At 41.7% G+C, this 17819-nt stretch overlaps 1 protein-coding gene across 3 annotated transcripts in view; it reads right to left on the bottom strand.

The window, feature by feature from the left end:
- Positions 1 to 17819, bottom strand: part of ALPK1 (alpha kinase 1) — a 121662-nt gene that overhangs the window by 21805 nt on the left and 82038 nt on the right. For all 3 annotated transcript variants that reach the window (XM_059924218.1, XM_059924221.1, XM_059924220.1), the window contains exon 5: positions 6 to 204. In XM_059924218.1, the coding sequence (XP_059780201.1) occupies positions 6 to 204 (199 nt within the window). The remainder of the gene's footprint in view (positions 1 to 5; positions 205 to 17819) is intronic.

Below are 17819 nucleotides of genomic sequence, written 5' to 3'. Positions count from 1 at the left end.
CCTACCTGAGTGCATCGAGATTCGGGCTTGGCGAATAACCACCTGCGGGGCAATCGGCGTTGCTGGCTGCAGCTTGTGCAGCCCTTTGGCGACCTGCAGGAGTTCGCCCGAGACGTCGAGCCCGTACAGGAACCGGTCGCTCAGGAACACAATGGCAGCGGCGGTGGCACACTCCCGGGCGAGGATGGAGGCTTTCAGGGACGCCTGAATGAAAAGAAATAAAGTCGGGCAGAAAAGAAGGCAGTCTTGGGACCAGTAGTCTTCTAGGTATTACTATCAAAACAAGAACAACAACAAAACCTAGAGCTAGGAGAGGAAACAGTACGCTACTGAACAAGAAGATAATGATAATGATAATAACGATAATGAAAAACCCAATTCATTTGTGGGATAAAATAATATTTCTTTCATTCCATTTTCCCTATTACATTTCTAATATTATACACGTAATAAATGCATATTTCTTGTTATGAAAAAATTCAAACACCAAGTAAAAATTAAAAGTGCCCCCTTTTTTTTTTCTGACTCCTTAGTTTTTCCCTTCCTCCCACAAATTTCATTCTCATTCTTCCTGATAGTGGTTTCCCAGAGATCCTTCCAGAACTTCCTCTACCCTTTTCTGTTTATTTAGACATTAATTGATTCTGTCCTACCTTGCCTTCTTTCTCTCTTTCTCATTTTCTCCATTTTTCTTTTCTTTTCCTTTCTTTCTCCCTCCCTCCCTTTCTTTCTTTTCCTTTCTTTCTTTCCTCCCTCCCTTCCTTTCTTTCTTTTCCTTTCTTTCTTTCCTCCCACCCTTCCTTCCTTCCTCTCTATCCCTCCCTCCCCCTTCCTTCCTTCCTTCCTCCCTCCCTCCCTTCCTAAATGACATTACACTAGACATATTGTTTTGCTACTTGATTTTTTTGGTCATCATAACATCTAGAACTTTCCATGTCAGTTCATAATATTCTGTTTCATTTATTGCCTCTATTTTAATTAAGAAGAAATATAGACTTCTAGGCAATATTTTATATTTGTTTTATATGACTATGTTTAGTTAATGAATAAAATAAGAAAAGAAACAGACATGAAATGAAAGTGTAACATAAAGAGTGAGAAGTAGAGATAAACGAGGCAAACTTTTATGGAAAAAAATCATCTTTTGGCCTCTTAAGGTATTATACAAAAGACACTGAAAGTCATGCAGCTGTTAGCATAAATGAGTTTACCACCCACTAGTACTTTCTCCATTTGCTAAACTATATCAAGCAGAGTTTTTTCTGGGCATGTTAGCTCACGTATGAAGCCTAGAAAAGCACTGTAAGCATTGCCCATTCTCCTACCACAATCTTATCATACAAGCATTGCTTTCTTCACCACATAAGTATTAACACTTATTGGGCAAAACCAGGTGCCAGGCACAGTGCTAAAAGCTTTATATGTATTAGTTTATTCAATCCTCACAACAATCCTAAGAGGCAGGTTCTATTTATTTAAAGGTCAAAACCAATATTTTAATCATCCAATTGAATCACTCCTCCCATTCTTACTCCTAGAATCCTATTTCTTTTCATTTATACCTTGCCTACCAAGAATCAGTACAATAATCCTTCTCTTTTCAAACTGATGCTTTCTTAACTTGTTAAGGGTTTTAACCTATCGCTGGGTTTTTTAAGTTTGAAAAGTGATAATGTGCTCTTGTATTTATCCTTTTGTTCTTAGTTGATCACTACTGAAACTGTGATAGTGATGCCAACTTTTAGGGGAATACCTCTTCTCTCCTTTTGATGTTTCCTTCCACGGGAAGGGAGCTCAAGTACTGTAGCACTCCTGGCCTCTCTCTACTCCTTTACCCACTCTGTCCCAGGAGAGGTGGACTACACTGATTAGAAAATTTGGGAAGAAGAAACTGGGCGTGCATGGCTTAGCTCCTCTCTTTTTTCTTTTGGGAACGAGTTGTCTAAAGGAAACGGATTCTTCTCTGCTCTTCTATATCAGAAAGCCACCCTACATGGGGTGTTCTGCTTGGCCCAGTAATTTCTGTGACTGAATGGGGAAGTCAACATAATTCTGGGGTTCATCTAGCAGACCCCCTTGTTCTAATACCAAGCTATACCTTTCAATTTAGCCTTTGTCAGAATTAAAGGTAATATTTAATCTCTTGTCTGCCTAACTCTTTTGTTTTATATCTTAGTTTGCTCCAGGAGGGGAAGAGAGGTGTTAGTTACCCCAACATTAATCACTGCCTGACACACCGTAACCCTTTCTAAGGGAAACTGCTCTGCCCACAGCCACTGCCTTTGAAGCAGCAATGTATTTTGCTACTTGACCTTGATCCCCCTCCCCATCTTACCACCAGCTCAAGGCTAACCCAAGAGTACCCACCTGACACCTGGCCCATGACTCTGTGGCCTGGCTTGAAAAATGAACTTATTGATCTGAACTAAGAAGAATAGAAAGAATTTTCCAGTTGCTGCAGGATGGGAAGAAGCAGAGAGTAGAGTGTAGCTAAGCTACATTTATAGACGACACCAGAGTGAAGATCCAAGAATGTGACTCCAAAGCCACCTTTTCGCAAGTGCTGTTCTAAGAGTTACAGGTTTCCTTTATTGCTCCACGTGTATCTTCATAACAATGTACACTCCATTTTATGAGTTTGCTTGTGTGAGCCTCTGTTTCACCCAACCAAAAAAGCCTAACTAAAACTGAAACGCTCAAAACTGCAATTCAGGTTTGTCAAATAAACTATCAATGTGAAAAACACAAGGTTTAAAATGAGAACATGTCAGTCATTTGACATTCATGAAATGTAAACTTAAAGATGGAACAGGAAATTGATGATTTTATGTATGCCCAGCTCTGTTTAATAAGGACAGTCTCTGATCAAGAGTCCTTTCTCTGCTAGCTACACATAAATATAGCCCTTTGGTTTGCAAACTCAGCTGCTATCTGTAGAACTTGCAGCTTCTGCCACTGCCAGGCTCCCTTAAACCTTTCTTTGAAACAGCATCTCTATTCCTGTTACCCTGCTCATGACTATGTACCCTGTGGAGGGTACTCAGCAAGCCACAGTGAGTCCCCTCTCTTTGAAGTGCATGCTTCATGTTTAGTTCTGCTCTCCATTCTCACAGGTGCCTCACTTCAGTTTTGGGGTAACTGAGTACCTACAAGGGATGCAATGTTTAGAGGCCGGTCTATTCTCTAGGGCTGATTCTCCACCCTTTCCTCCCTGATAATAATGGTTTCCATCTTCGTAGTACCATCTAGTTTATGAAAAACGTTCACACAAATGAACTCATTTAAATCTATAGTAACTACAAAATCTAAGTAAGATAAGGAAACCACGGCTGAGAAGTTGACTTTCCAAAGTTACAAAGTCAAAAGGGTCAGGGTGAGGCAGGAAGGAACTCATCTCTATCTTTTTTTTTTTTCTTTTCTATTGTGGTAAAAAGCACAGAACGTAAAATTTGCCACCTCAGCTTTTTTTAAGAATGGCGTTCAGTAGTGTTAGGTATAGTCACGTTATTGTGAATTAGATCTTCAGAACTTTTTTATCTTGCAAGTATGAAACTTGATACAACAACCCTTTCTCCCTTCTCCCTAGCCCCTGGTAACCACAATTTTACTTTCTGTTTCTATGAATTTGACTATTCTAGGTACCTCATATAAGTGAAATCATATAGATTTTGTCTTTCTGTGACTGGCTTACTTGACTTAGCATAAAGTCCTTAAGGTTCACCTGCGTTGTAGCATGTGACAAAATTTCCTTCCTTTTAAATGATGAATAATATTCCATTGTATGTATATACGAATTTTTGTATGGATGAATCTATATCCATTCATCTGTCAATGGACATTTGGGTTGCTTCCACCGCTTAGCTATTGTGAACAGTGTTGCTATGAACATGGGTGTGCAAATACCTCTTTGAGGCCATGTTTTCAATTCTTTGAGATATATACCTAGAAATAGGATTGCTGGATTAAATGGTAGTTATATTTTTAATTTTTTGAGGAACCACCATACTGTTTTCCATAGAGTTTACACCATTTTACAATACCACCAACAGTACAGAGTTTCAATTTCTTTACATCCTCAGCTAATACTTGAGGAACCCAAGTCTCTCAAGGGTCAGTTTTTCTTCTGCTTTCCACCTGTGCCTGATGAAGGTGATTTTGAGCAGGGCCTAATCTGGGCACAGGAATCTGGGTCTTTGTAGCTAGGGCTGAACTCACCACTCACTGAGTCCAAACAGTGGTTCTAAGGAACCTGTATCCCTTATTATGATAAAAAAAATTCTAAGAAAAAAAAAAAAACAGGGACAAATAAAAACAAATCCCAATTGAAAAGAGTGTTCTTGTTATGTGTTTAAAAATAAGAGAAAGAAAAGAAAACCTTCCGGGAGATGGCCTTTAATTACAGCATTTTGAAATTTTCTAGTGAAAGTTGGTACCACAAGACCAAATGATAATTTGGTGATTAGCTGGGGATTACTCCAACTGGGAATTTCTTACACAGAGCTGAAAGGACGCTCTACAAGTCTAGTGAGGTGGCCTTCCCAAGTTGAGGAGATGGAGCTTCTAGGAGTCTGTAGAGGCTAAGGTGGCCAGAGTTCACAGAGCAGAGAACCAGAAGGAGAGAGCTGCACAAAGCAAGAAGTCCAGAGATCTGCAGAGGGTCCCCCCTGAGTCTCCAGCAGAACACTACTGATCAGCTCATGTATGAAAAGACACCACCCAAGGCTGGGGAAAGAACCACCTGAAAGGAGCAGAGGAAACAATCCCCAAGCCTCATGTAGTTTGTGTTTCTACCAGCCATAGTAGGAAATCATGTCATTCACAGGGCAGGGGGTAGAATATTCAGAAGGGTATTGCTTCAGTAGTGAGACAAAATTAACCTCAGAGGAAGATGGCTCTTGGCCCACTCTGAAAGTTTAGAAGCAAGCATGGCATGGATCAAACTATTTCCTAACTTGACTGAATTCCAGAACAAGGTTCAAGAATATTTACAGGCACCCAAATTATCTGCCATATTATAAGGTAAAATTTATAATGTTTGGCATCCAGTCAAAAATTACCAGGCATGAAAGAAGCCTACACTAAAAAGAAAAAGAAATCAATAGAAATTGAACCCCGAATGACAGTTTTAACTGTATTTTATAAGTTCAAGAAGGTAGGGTAGGGCTTCCCTGGTGGCGCAGTGGTTGAGAATCCGCCTGCCAATACAGGGGATACGGGTTCGAGCCCTGGTCTGGGAAGATCCCACATGCCGCAAAGCAACTGGGCCCGTGAGCCATAACTACTGAGCCTGCGCGCCTGGAGCCTGTGCTCCGCAACAAGAGAGGCCGCGACAGTGAGAGGCCCGCGCACTGCGATGAAGAGTGGCCCCCGCTCGCCGCAACTAGAGAAAGCCCTCGCACAGAAACGAAGATCCAACACAGCCAAAAGTAAATAAATTAATAAATAAATAAATTTAAAATTACTTAAAAAAAAAAAAAAAAAAGAAGGTAGGGTAAAAATTAGGTGGGATTAGGGACATGGGAGATATAAAAAATGATCCAAATCAAACTTCTAGAGATAAAAAAATGTCTGAGATGAAACCACAGGTATCTGGATTGTGTCCAAGGTCCTCCATTTGCTTGCCATGGCCAGTTACTAAACCTCTCCTAGTCTCAATTTCCTCATCTGTGAAATGCGGATAGTACCTATTTTCAGTGCTGTTTTAGGATTAGAGGAAATGTGGGTCAAATGTTCAGCACAGAGCCTGGCACATTGTGGGTGCTTAATAAATGAAGAGGAATACTACGAAAAAAAATAGGAAAAAAGAATTCCATTCACGTGCTCCCATTCTCCTGTATGACAAAATAACAACAAGCAAAGACAGGTTCCTAAAAGAAATGTCAGTGGAATTTTCAACAGAGTAAAAAGGAAATAACAGATCATGCATATAACATCTCTAAGGTTTATCTCAGAAAATGGTGAAACCTCTCATTTAATTTCTTCTCTTCACTGAGTCTAAGGACTGATGTTACTGGAAGCTGAGAAAAAAAAAAAAAAAAAAAGGAAAATGAGTAGGCTCTATGGCAATTGGTGAAGGAAAGCTGGTTCTTGAAAGGGAGGTTTCTTAGCATGCACGTGTGAGTTGCTTTTGGCTGTCGCCAATGGAGGAATCCCTCCCGAGCACCTGTAAAGGATGCCACAAACACCCCATTCTGCATCCTGCGTGAACACGCCATATATTTGAGCAGAGAACATTCCCTCATCTATTTTTCCCCCTTCTACTCTTAATAGTTTGGAGCACAAAGCCTGAGAGAGGGTGACCTGCCAGACAAAGGCCCTTTGAGTTCCTTGGAAAAGTAGAGTTGGAGGAGGATGGAAGGAATCCAAGTGGCCCTATTATTTCCACTTGCACTAATTAGACATTTTTCTGTCAGCTATTGAGCACTGCTGAGAGGCCAAACTCACTGAATTCATTTCTAAAGTGTTTACAGAAGTTTGCATCTGTTTGTGTCTCTTCAGGAGGAAAATAAGCACTTCAATAGCATTGTGGAAAATCTAAACGAAGCATCCTATTCTGGAGGACCTGGCATCCCCGCAGCTGCATAATTTGACTCTGTTCAGGCCCCGAACCTCTCGCATCTCTCTCCAAAACCTAACGACGCAAAATGCAGAGAAGTCAGCTCAGGAGAATCTTTTCTTTCTTGTCATTGTCTTTTCTCTCCCTCTTTTGAAACGGTGGCCTGCTGTGCACTACATACAGATTTAGGTGGGTATCATTCTTGCAGCCCCTCTCTCGTGTTTCTACCAGCACTCTGAGAAATTAATACCCACTTTCATTTGTTGCCAAGTGGGGGGATAGTAAATTCCTCAGCAGCAAAGCAGAATACATCACCATCCTGGGAATCTCCCCCAAATGTACACCGGGGGAGCACTCTGACTGCAGAAAGGGAGGAATGAAAGGAGGCCCGAGTGTGTGGTAGGGAAGGACGCTAAAGAGAAAGTTTCCCTACATGGTAAAATGTGCCTGGGTTATGCACCATTAGATTAACATGAAAGAGAGTCCCTTTCCCTCCCCCACTCCCCCAAAAAGAAAGAAAACGACACAAAAACCCTAACCCACTGACTATGTGGCAGTGCCTTTGAAATGCATATTGGTCTACATGGTATTTGATTCAAGATTCTTTTTGTTTGGGTTTTTAGACCCGCGACTGACCTGCCATCACAGAGGGCTCAAAAATATAATCTTTTAAGATGGTGTCACAGTAACAGAATTTTAGTGATGGAACCAACATAGGATAACTCAAGATAAAAAAAAAAAAAAAAAAAAGGAATTCTATTTTATTATCTTTCCTCAGAGGCTGACTTAGGAAGCTTGTCCCAATAGCCACTAAATTGTGGCTTTTCTTCCTGAATGAACCTGTTTAAATAAAAATATATGGATACAGATAAGGGAGTGTGTATGCTGGAGCTCTAAAGAGACAGGCTCACAAATGTGCACACACACACACCACAGTTTTTTCACATCTGTTTTCAGGATGGGAAATATGGGGTCCTGAGTTTATGGCACAAAGGGAACTTCATGGCGAGGAAGCTGAGTCAGGTGGTAAAGGAATTAAACTCCACAATGAGATTTCAATATGCAGATGATTGAAAAAATGCGAAAGAGCCTTTTCTAAGGGCTTTTTCTGAACAGCAGCAGGAAAAGTGTGTGCTGTTTTCATGGCTCCTGGCACTAGTGCTAGCCCCTCCCAACGCTGAGCATCAAGTTTGGGTCTCAGCTATAGGTTCAAAGCCACGATGTGTTCACAGCAATGACAATGGCAGCTGTTCTCAAGGGGGGCTGGGTGAGGGGACTCAGAACAGAAGCCATCTGGCATTGCAATTGGCAGGCGCAGTGTAAGGGGAAATTATTGCTGCATAGCAAATTAGGAAAAAGGCAGGGGAAAGGGAGGGGGGAAGTGTCCTGAGGTGAGGAATCAGCAGAATAAACAAATGAAAAGTGACTGATGCCTGCATAGTTATATATCAACAATAAAGCAGAGTAAGAGTCAACTGATCAAACTGGACTACTCAAGGTCAAGGGAAGACCAAGCACAGCATGCACCACGTTTGTCCACCCACCGAAACGTGAGGAGGAGGAGGAGGAGAGGAAAAAAACCTGAACTTTCTTATAGTTTATGTTCAGGACCTGTTAACATTTCACCAATCTTTCCTTCATTTTACCAGTGGGGCATGCAAATTCAAGCACTTTCCAGAAATAGTTATAACCTTTTTCTCAATCTCAATACCTAAAGATAATATTTTGGATCATCTATCCCTGCTTTCTTACCCTCCCTCTCTCAAATCTACTGTGAATGGAGTTGGGCTGTCTGCTAAAGGAACAAGAAAGCAATATCAAAACAGAGACCACCTAACCAGGATCCTGGTGAACCTCACAGCCCCTGGGTACTGTGGACCTGCGTGCCTTACCTTTCTTCTGGACTCCAGGTTGCTACAGCCACCACGGTGATTTCAGCATCCACACTGATGACTCACCCAGCACACTGGTCTCTCTCGCCATGGCCTCCTTATCTCCAAGGATCTTGTTCTACACTTAAGCTTAGTCACTCTCATGGTCAGTCACTTTAGAACTTGCTACTTTGGTGGCATCACAATCAGAATCTCAATTCCAGCATTTGATTCTTTAATCTTTATCTCTTATTCTCCCAGCTCCCTTCCTGGATAGCCCAACTCCAGTAGTTCTGCAACCCTTTGGGGACATCCACACTCTATCTGCTGACCTTACTGGGGTTTTGTGTGTGTGTGTGTGCTACGCCATCAATCCCTCATGTCCTCACTTACCTCTTTAAATTCCATGGTGCATCAAGATAGCAACTTTTTAATAGGCATTCTTTGCTCCTTTGCTGCTTTCAACTTCTATCATATTTGTCTGGCAATTCTGACCATGTTTATTGTTAAGGAAAAATGCTGGCCTCGTATTAGAATCCCCTAGGCAGGCTTTTAAAAATCCAGATGCCCAGATGGCACCCCAGGCCTGTTAAATCAGAATCTCTGGAAGTGTACCCAGGCATGTTTCTCTAAACGATGCCCAGGTGATACTGATGATCCCCAGGTGATTCCCATGATTCTACAGTTGAGAACCGGGGAGCTAGCCTGACCTTTAGCCTCTTACCCCACCCCTCACTCTTCCTCCCTACTGGGGGTGGAGTGAGTTATCTGATGGGAGTAGCATACCTGGTTCAGACCTTCCTCTTTCCTCTCTTCAAGTCTTCCTCCCTGTTCTACAGTAAGGGAAGGGGCCTGCCAGCAACAAGATGTGTCTGGAGTGAAGAATTTTCCAACCCACTTGTCTGAAAACCTAAAGCTACATTCTCCTATCTGTTTTAGAACAATAAAGGTTGCTCTTTTGCATCTATCTTTCAGTTGGTTCTGAACACAGGAGGGGAAGATGAATATTATTTATTGTCACTTAATATTTTCAAATTATATGTAATTCTCTGCCTAATCTGAGCTTCTACCCAAGCAAGTGAATGTGGCTGGAGAAAAACACACAACCATAACACTTTAAATTTATCACCATAACCTGAGGCTGGCCCTTAGCATGGCCTAACAATCCAGCTACTATTATACTTTTGCTCTCCTCTCAAGCTGCCACAGCCCCTTTAACCTCCTCACACTCAGCTGATGACCTGGCTTCTTATTTCACTAAGAAAAAATAGTCAGTGAGATGAGATCTTCCTTATTCTCTTACCCAAATCTGCCAACCCTCTTGCACTGTAACCCATGTGTCCTCCCTACTTTCCTATTGGCATGTTTAAGGCCAACCCCCCACTTAAATACTCAATTCTATCCTGCCTTCTTTACTCTAGGACATTATGCTTGTAAATACTTTCTTTCACTTCTGCATCATTAATTTCCTCATCTCTACTGGATCATTCTCATCAGCATACAAACATTACAATATCTTCCATCTTAAAAAGTCCTCCCTTAACCATATATCTCTGTCTTAGTCCTTTCAGGCTGCCATAACAAAAATGCCATAAACTGAGTGGTTTATAAACAACAGTGATTTACTTCTCACAGTTCTGGGGATTGGGAAGTCCAAGATCAAGGAACCGGCAGATTCCATGCCTGGTGAGGGCCTGCTTCCTGGTTCACAGATGGCATCTTTTCTCCGTGTCTCTCTGGGACCTCTTTTATAAGGGCACTAATCCCATTCATGAGGGCTCTGTCCTCAAGGCCTAATCATCTCCCAAAGCACCCCCTCCAAAACCATCACCTTGAGGGTTAGGATTTCAACCTATGAATTTGGGAGGTAAGGATACAAATATTCAGTCCACAGCATTCCGCCTCCAGCACCTGTCCCATTTCTCTGTCCCATTTCTCTGTCCCTCTTTACAGCCCATCTCAAGAGTTGTCTAAACTCAGTCTTTGCTTCCTCACCTCCCACTCTTTCTTAAATCTATAGCTTTCATCCCCAGCACTACACTGAACCCATTCTTTTCTAGGTTGCCAACAACCTCCAAATCCAATGACCATTTATTAATCCTCATCTTATTCAATCTCCTAGAACCATCTGGCTGTGACAATCAATCCCTCTTTTTTTATTCGTGTGACTTCTGGCATTTCACACTCTCCTGGTTTTCTTCCTGTCTCACTGGCTGCTCACTCTACTTTGCTGGAGCATCCTTCTTTTCCAGCCTCTGAATGTTAAAGCCCTAGGATTCAGTCCTAAGACTGTTTGCCTTCTCTAGCTACACTCACTTAAGACTGTCCCATGGCCTCAAATATCACTTCTGTTGACAATCCCAAATTTAAATATCATCCTGAGTCTCTTTCTTGCAACTCTGCCTAGTGTATGAAATTGCCTAGACAATAAATAGCCCGATGTGGATGTCAGTTAGGTATCTCAAACTTCACATGTTTAAAACAAAACTCTTTATTTTCTCTTCCATACTTGCTTTTCCATCTCAGTAATGACAACTCATCCATTCATTTGCTGAGGGACAAAACTTCAGAGGTTTCATTCTAAGTTTGTGGCTCTTCTCCTTCTCTCATAGTCTACATCTAATCCATCAGCAAATGCTGTTGGCTCTACCTTTAAAACATGCACAAGAGGGCTTCCCTGGTGGAGCAGTGGTTAAGAGTCTGCCTGCCAATGCAGGGGACACGGGTTCGAGCCCTGGTGTGGGAGGGTACTACATGCCACGGAGCAAATGGGCCCGTGTGCCACAACTACTGAGCCTGCGCGTCTGGAGCCTGTGCTCCGCAGCAAGAGAGGCCGCGATAGTGAGAGGCCCGCGCACCACAATGAAGGGTGACCCCCGCTGGCCGCAACTAGAGAAAGCCCTCGCACAGAAACGAAGACCCAACACAGCCAAAAATAAATATAAATAAATAAATAAATTTGAAAAAAAAAAAGCATAAAAAAAAAATTGCACAAGATCTGGAGGAGCTTCAAGATGGCGGAAGAGTAAGACGCGGAGATCACCTTCCTCCCCACAAATACATCAGAAATACATCTACACGTGGAACAACTCCTACAGAACACCTACTGAACGCTGGCAGAAGACCTCAGACCTCCCAAAGGGCAAGAAACTCCCCACGTACCTGGGTAGGGCAAAAGAAAAAAGGAGAAACAGAGACAAAAAAATAGGGACGGGACCTGCACCAGTGGGAGGGAGCTGTGAAGGAGGAAAGGTTTCCACACACTAGGAAGCCCTTTCGCGGGCGGAGACTGCGGGTGGCGGAGGGGGGAAGCTTCGGAGCCACGGAGGAGAGCACAGCCACAGGGGTGCAGAGGGCAAAGCGGAGAGATTCCCGCACGGAGGATCGGTGCTGAGTGGCACTCACCAGCCCCAGAGGCTTGTCTGCTCACCCGCCGGGGCGGGCAGGGCTGGGAGCTGAGGCTCGGGCTTCGGTCGATCGCAGGGAGAGGACTGGGGTTGGCAGCGTGAACACAGCCTGAAGGGGCTAGTGTGCCACGGCTAGCCAGGAGGGAGTCGGGGAAAAGGTCTGGAGCTGCCGAAGAGGCAAGAGACTTTTTCTTGCCTCTTTGTTTCCTGGTGTGCGAGGAGAGGGGATTAAGAGCGCCGCTGAAAGGAGCTCCAGAGATGGCGCAAGTCGTGGCTATCAGCACGGACCCCAGAGACAGGCATGAGACGCTAAGGCTGCTGCTGCCGCCACCAAGAAGCCTGTGTGCGAGCACAGGTCACTATCCACACCTCCCCTCCCGGGAGCCTGTGCAGCCCGCCACGGCCAGGGTCCCGTGATCCAGGGACAACTTCCCCGGGAGAACGCACGGTGCGCATCAGGCTGGTGCAACGTCACACTGGCCTCTGCCGCCGCAGGCTCGCCCCGCATCTGTACCCCTCCCTCCCCCCGGCCTGAGTGAGCCAGAGCCCCCGAATCAGCTGCTCCTTTAACCCCGTCCTGTCTGAGCGAAGAACAGATGCCCTGAGGCGACCTACATGCAGAGGCGGGTCCAAATCCAAAGCTGAACCCCGGGAGCTGTGGGAGCTGTGCGAACACAGAAGAGAAAGGGAAATCTCTCCCAGCAGCCTCAGGAGCAGCGGATTAAAGCTCCACAATCAACATGATGTACCCTGTATCTGTGGAATACCTGAATAGACAACGAATCATTCCAAATTGAGGGGGTGGGCTTTGGGAGCAACGATATATTTTTTTCCCTTTTTCTCTTTTTGTGAGTGAGTATGTGTATGCTTCTGTGTGTGATTTTGTCTGTATAGCTTTGCTTTTACCATTTGTCCTAGGGTTCTGTCTGTCCATTTTGTTTTTTGTTTTTGTTTTTTTTATTACTTAAAAATTTTTTTTCATAATATTTATTTTTTTAATAACTTTATTTTATTTTGTTTTACTTTACTTTATTTTATCTTCTTTCTTTCTTTTTTTTCTCCCTTTTATCCTGAGTCATGTGGAGGACAGGCTCTTGGTGCTCCAGCCAGGCATCAGGGCTGTGCCACTGAGGTGGGAGAGCCAAGTTCAGGACACTGGTCCACACGAGACCTCCCAGCTCCATGTAATATCAAACAGCGAAAATCTCCCAGAGATCTCCATCTCAATGCCAAGACCCAGCTCCACTCAATGACCAGCAAGCTACAGTGCTGGACACCCGATGCCAAATAACTAGCAAGACAGGAACACAACCCCACCCATTAGCACAAAGGCTGCCTAAAATCATAATAAGGTCACAGACACCCCAAAACACACCACCAGACGTGGACCTGCCCACCAGAAAGACAAGATCCAACCTCATCCACCAGAACACACGCACTAGTCCCCTCCACCAGGAAGCCTACACAACCCACTGAACCAACCTTAGCCACTGGGGACAGACACCAAAAATAACGGAAACTACGACCCTGCAGCCTGCGAAAAGGAGACCCCAAACACAGTAAGTTAAGCAAAATGAGAAGACAGAGAAACGCACAGCAGATGAAGGAGCAAGGCAAAAACCCACCAGACCTAACAAATGAAGAGGAAATAGGCAGTCTACCTGAAAAAGAATTCAGAATAATGATAGTAAAGATGATCCAAAATCTTGGAAATAGAATGGAGAAAATACAAGAAACGTTTAACAAGGACCTAGAAGAACTAAAGAGCAAAAAAAACAGTGATGAACAACACAATAAATGAAATTAAAAATTCTCTAGAAGGGATCAATAGCAGAATAACTGAAGCAGAAGAACGCATAAGTGACCTGGAAGATAAAATAGTGGAAATAAATACTGCAGAGCAGAAGAAAGAAAAAAGAATGAAAAGAATTGAGGACAGTCTCAGAGACCTCTGGGACAACATTAAACGCACCAACATTCAAATTATAGGGGTCCCAGAAGAAGAAGAGAAAAAGAAAGGGGCTGAGAAAATATTTGAAGAGATTATAGTTGAAAACTTCCCTAACATGGGAAAGGAAATAGTTAAGTCCAGGAAGCACAGAGAGTCCCATACAGGATAAAGCCAAGAAGAAACACACCAAGACACATATTAATCAAACTATCAAAAATTAAATATAAAGAACAAATATTAAAAGCAGCAAGGGAAAAACAACAAATAACACATAAGGGAATCCCCATAAGGTTAACAGCTCATCTTTCAGCAGAAACTCTGCAAGCCAGAAGGGAGTGGCAGGACATATTTAAAGTGATGAAGGAGAAAAACCTACAACCAAGATTACTCTACCCAGCAAGGATCTCATTCAGATTTGACGGAGAAATTAGACAAGCAAAAGCTAAGAGAATTCAGCACCACCAAACCAGCTTTACAACAAAAGCTAAAGGAACTTCTCTAGACAGGAAACACAAGAGAAGGAAAAGACCTACAATAATAAACCCAAAACAATTTAGAAAATGGTAATAGGAACACACAAATCGATAATTACCTTATATGTAAATGGATTAAATGCTCCAACCAAAAGACATAGACTGGCTGAATGGATACAAAAACAAGACCCGTATATATGCTGTCTACAAGAGACCCACTTCAGACCTAGGGACACATACAGATTGAAAGTGAGGGGATGGAAAAAGATATTCCATGCAAATGGAAACCAAAAGAAAGCTGGAGTAGCAATTCTCATAGCAGACAAAATAGACTTTAAAACAAAGACTATTACAAGAGGCAAAGAAGGACACTACATAATGATCAAGAAATCAATCCAAGAAGAAGATATAACAATTGTAAATATTTATGCACCCAACATAGGAGCACCTCAATACACAAGGCAAATGCTAACAGCCGTAAAAGGGGAAATCGACAGTAACACAATCATAGTAGGGAACTTTAACACCCCACTTTCACCAATGGACAGATCATCCAAAATGAAAATAAATAAGGAAACACAAGCTTTAAATGATACATTAAACAAGATGGACTTAATTGATATTTATAGGACATTCCATCCAAAAACAACAGAATACACATTCTTCTCAAGTGCTCATGGAACATTCTCCAGGATAGATCATATCTTGGGTCACAAATCAAGCCTTGGTAAAGTTAAGAAAATTGAAATCGTATCAAGTATCTTTTCTGACCACAACGCTATGAGACTAGATATCAATTACAGGAAAAAATCTGTAAGAAATACAAACACATGGAGGCTAAAGAACACACTACTTAATGATCACTGAAGAAATCAAAGAGGAAATCAAAAAATACCTAGAAACAAACGACAATGAAAACACGATGACCCAAAACCTATGGGATGCAGCAAAAGCAGTTCTAAGAGGGAAGTCTATAGCAATGCAATCCTACCTTAAGAAACAAGAAACATCTCAAATAAACAACCTAACCTTACACCTAAAGCAATTAGAGAAAGAAGAACAAAAAAACCCCAAAGTTGGAAGAAGGAAAGAAGTCATAAAGATCAGATCAGAAATAAATGAAAAAGAAATGAAGGAAACGATAGCAAAGATCAATAAAACTAAGAGCTGGTTCTTTGAGAAGATAAAGAAAATTGATAAACCATCAGTCAGACTTATCAAGAAAAAAAGGGAGAAGACAGAAATCAATAGAATTAGAAATGAAAAAGGAGAAGTAACAACTGACACTGCAGAAATACAAAGGATCATGAGAGATTACTACCAGCAACTATATGCCAATAAAAAGGACAACCTGGAAGAGATGGACAAATTCTTGAAAATGCACAACCTTCCGAGACTGAACCAAGAAGAAACAGAAAATATGAACAGACCAATCACAAGCACTGAAATGGAAACTGTAATTAGAAATCTTCCAAGAAGGAAAAGCCCAGGGCCAGATGGCTTCACAGGCAAATTCTATCAAACATTTAGAGAAGAGTTAACACCTATCCTTCTCAAACTCTTCCAAAATATAGCAGAGGGAGGAACACTCCCAAACTTATTCTATGAGGCCACCATCACTCTGATACCAAAACCAAAGATGTCACAAAGAAAGAAAACTACAGGCCAATATCACTGATGAACATAGAAGCAAAAATCCTCAACAAAATACTAGCAAACAGAATCCAACAGCACATTAAAAGGATCATACACTATGATCAAGTGGGGTTTATCCCTGGAATGCAAGGATTCTTCAATATATGCAAATCAATCAACATGATACACCATATTAACAAACTGAAGGAGAAAAACCATATGGTCATCTCAATAGATGCAGAGAAAGCTTTCGACAAAATTCAACACCTATTTATGATAAAAACCCACCAGAAAGTAGGCATAGAGGGAACTTTCCTCAACATAATAAAGGCCATATATGACATATCCACAGCCAACATTGTCCTCAATGGAGAAAAACTGAAACCATTTCCAATAAGATCAGGAACAAGACAAGGTTGCCCACTCTCACCACTATTATTCAACATAGTTTTGGAAGTTTTAGCCACAGCAATCAGAGAAGAAAAAGAAATAAAAGGAATCCAAATTGGAAAAGAAGAAGTAGAGCTGTGACTGTTTGCAGATGACATGATACTATACGTAGAGAATCCTAAAGATGCTACCAGAAAACTATTAGAGCTAATCAAGGAACTTGGTAAAGTAGCAGGATACAAAATTAATGCACAGAAATCTCTTGCATTCCTATACACTAATGATGAAAAATCTGAAAGTGAAATTAAGAAAACATTCCCATTTACCATTGCAACAAAAAGAATAAAGTATCTAGGAATAAACCTACCTAAGGAGACAAAAAACCTGTATGTAGAAAATAATAAGACACTGATGAAAGAAATTAAAGATGATACAAACAGAAGGAGAGACATACCATGTTCTTGGATTGGAAGAATCAACACTGTGAAAATGACTCTACTACCAAAAGCAATCTACAGATTCATTGCAATCCCTATCAAACTACCACTGGTATTTTTCACAGAACTAGAACAAAAAATTTCACAATTTGTACAGAAACACAAAAGCCCCTGAATAGCCAAAGCAATCTTGAGAAAGAAAAACGGAGCTGGAGGAATCAGGCTCCCTAACTTCAGACTATACTACAAAGCTACAGTAATCAAGACCGTATTGGTACTGGCACAAAAACAGAAATATAGATCAGTGGAACAGGATAGAAAGCCCAGAGATAAACCCACGCACATATGGTCACCTTATCTTTGATAAAGGAGGCAAGAATATACAGTGGAGAAAAGACAGCCTCTTCAATAAGTGGTGCTGGGAAAACTGGACAGCTACATGTAAAAGAATGAAATTAGAACACTCCCTAACACCATATACAAAAATAAACTCAAAATGGATTAAAGACCTAAATGTAAGGCCAGACACTATCAAACTCTTAGAGGAAAACATAGGCAGAACACTCTATGACATAAATCACAGCAAGATCCTTTTTGACCCACCTTCTAGAGAAATGGAAATAAAAACAAAAATAAACAAATGGGACCTAATGAAACTTAAAAGCTTTTGCACAGCAAAGGAAACCATAAAGAAGACGAAAAGACAACCCTCAGAATGGGAGAAAATATTTGCAAATGAAGCAACTGACAAAGGATTAATCTCCAAAATGTACAAGCAGCTCATGCAGCTCAATATCAAAAAAATAAACAACCCAGTCCAAAAATGGGCAGAAGACCTAAATAGACATTTCTCCAAAGAAGATATACAGATTGCCAACAAACACATGAAAGAATGCTCAACATCATTAATCATTAGAGAAATGCAAATCAAAACTACAATGAGTTGTCATCTCACACCGGTCAAAATGGCCATCATCAAAAAATCTACAAACAATAAATGTTGGAGAGGGTGTGTAGAAAAGGGATCCCTCTTGCACTGTTGGTGGGAATGTAAGTTGATACAGCCACTATGGAGAGCAGTATGGAGGTTCCTTAAAAA

Source organism: Balaenoptera ricei, chromosome 5 (genome assembly GCF_028023285.1).
Source record: "Balaenoptera ricei isolate mBalRic1 chromosome 5, mBalRic1.hap2, whole genome shotgun sequence".
NCBI classification, from domain to species: Eukaryota; Metazoa; Chordata; class Mammalia; order Artiodactyla; family Balaenopteridae; genus Balaenoptera; species Balaenoptera ricei.
Note: the sequence above shows the minus strand (reverse complement) of the source record. Positions and strands in the feature narration are given on the sequence as shown.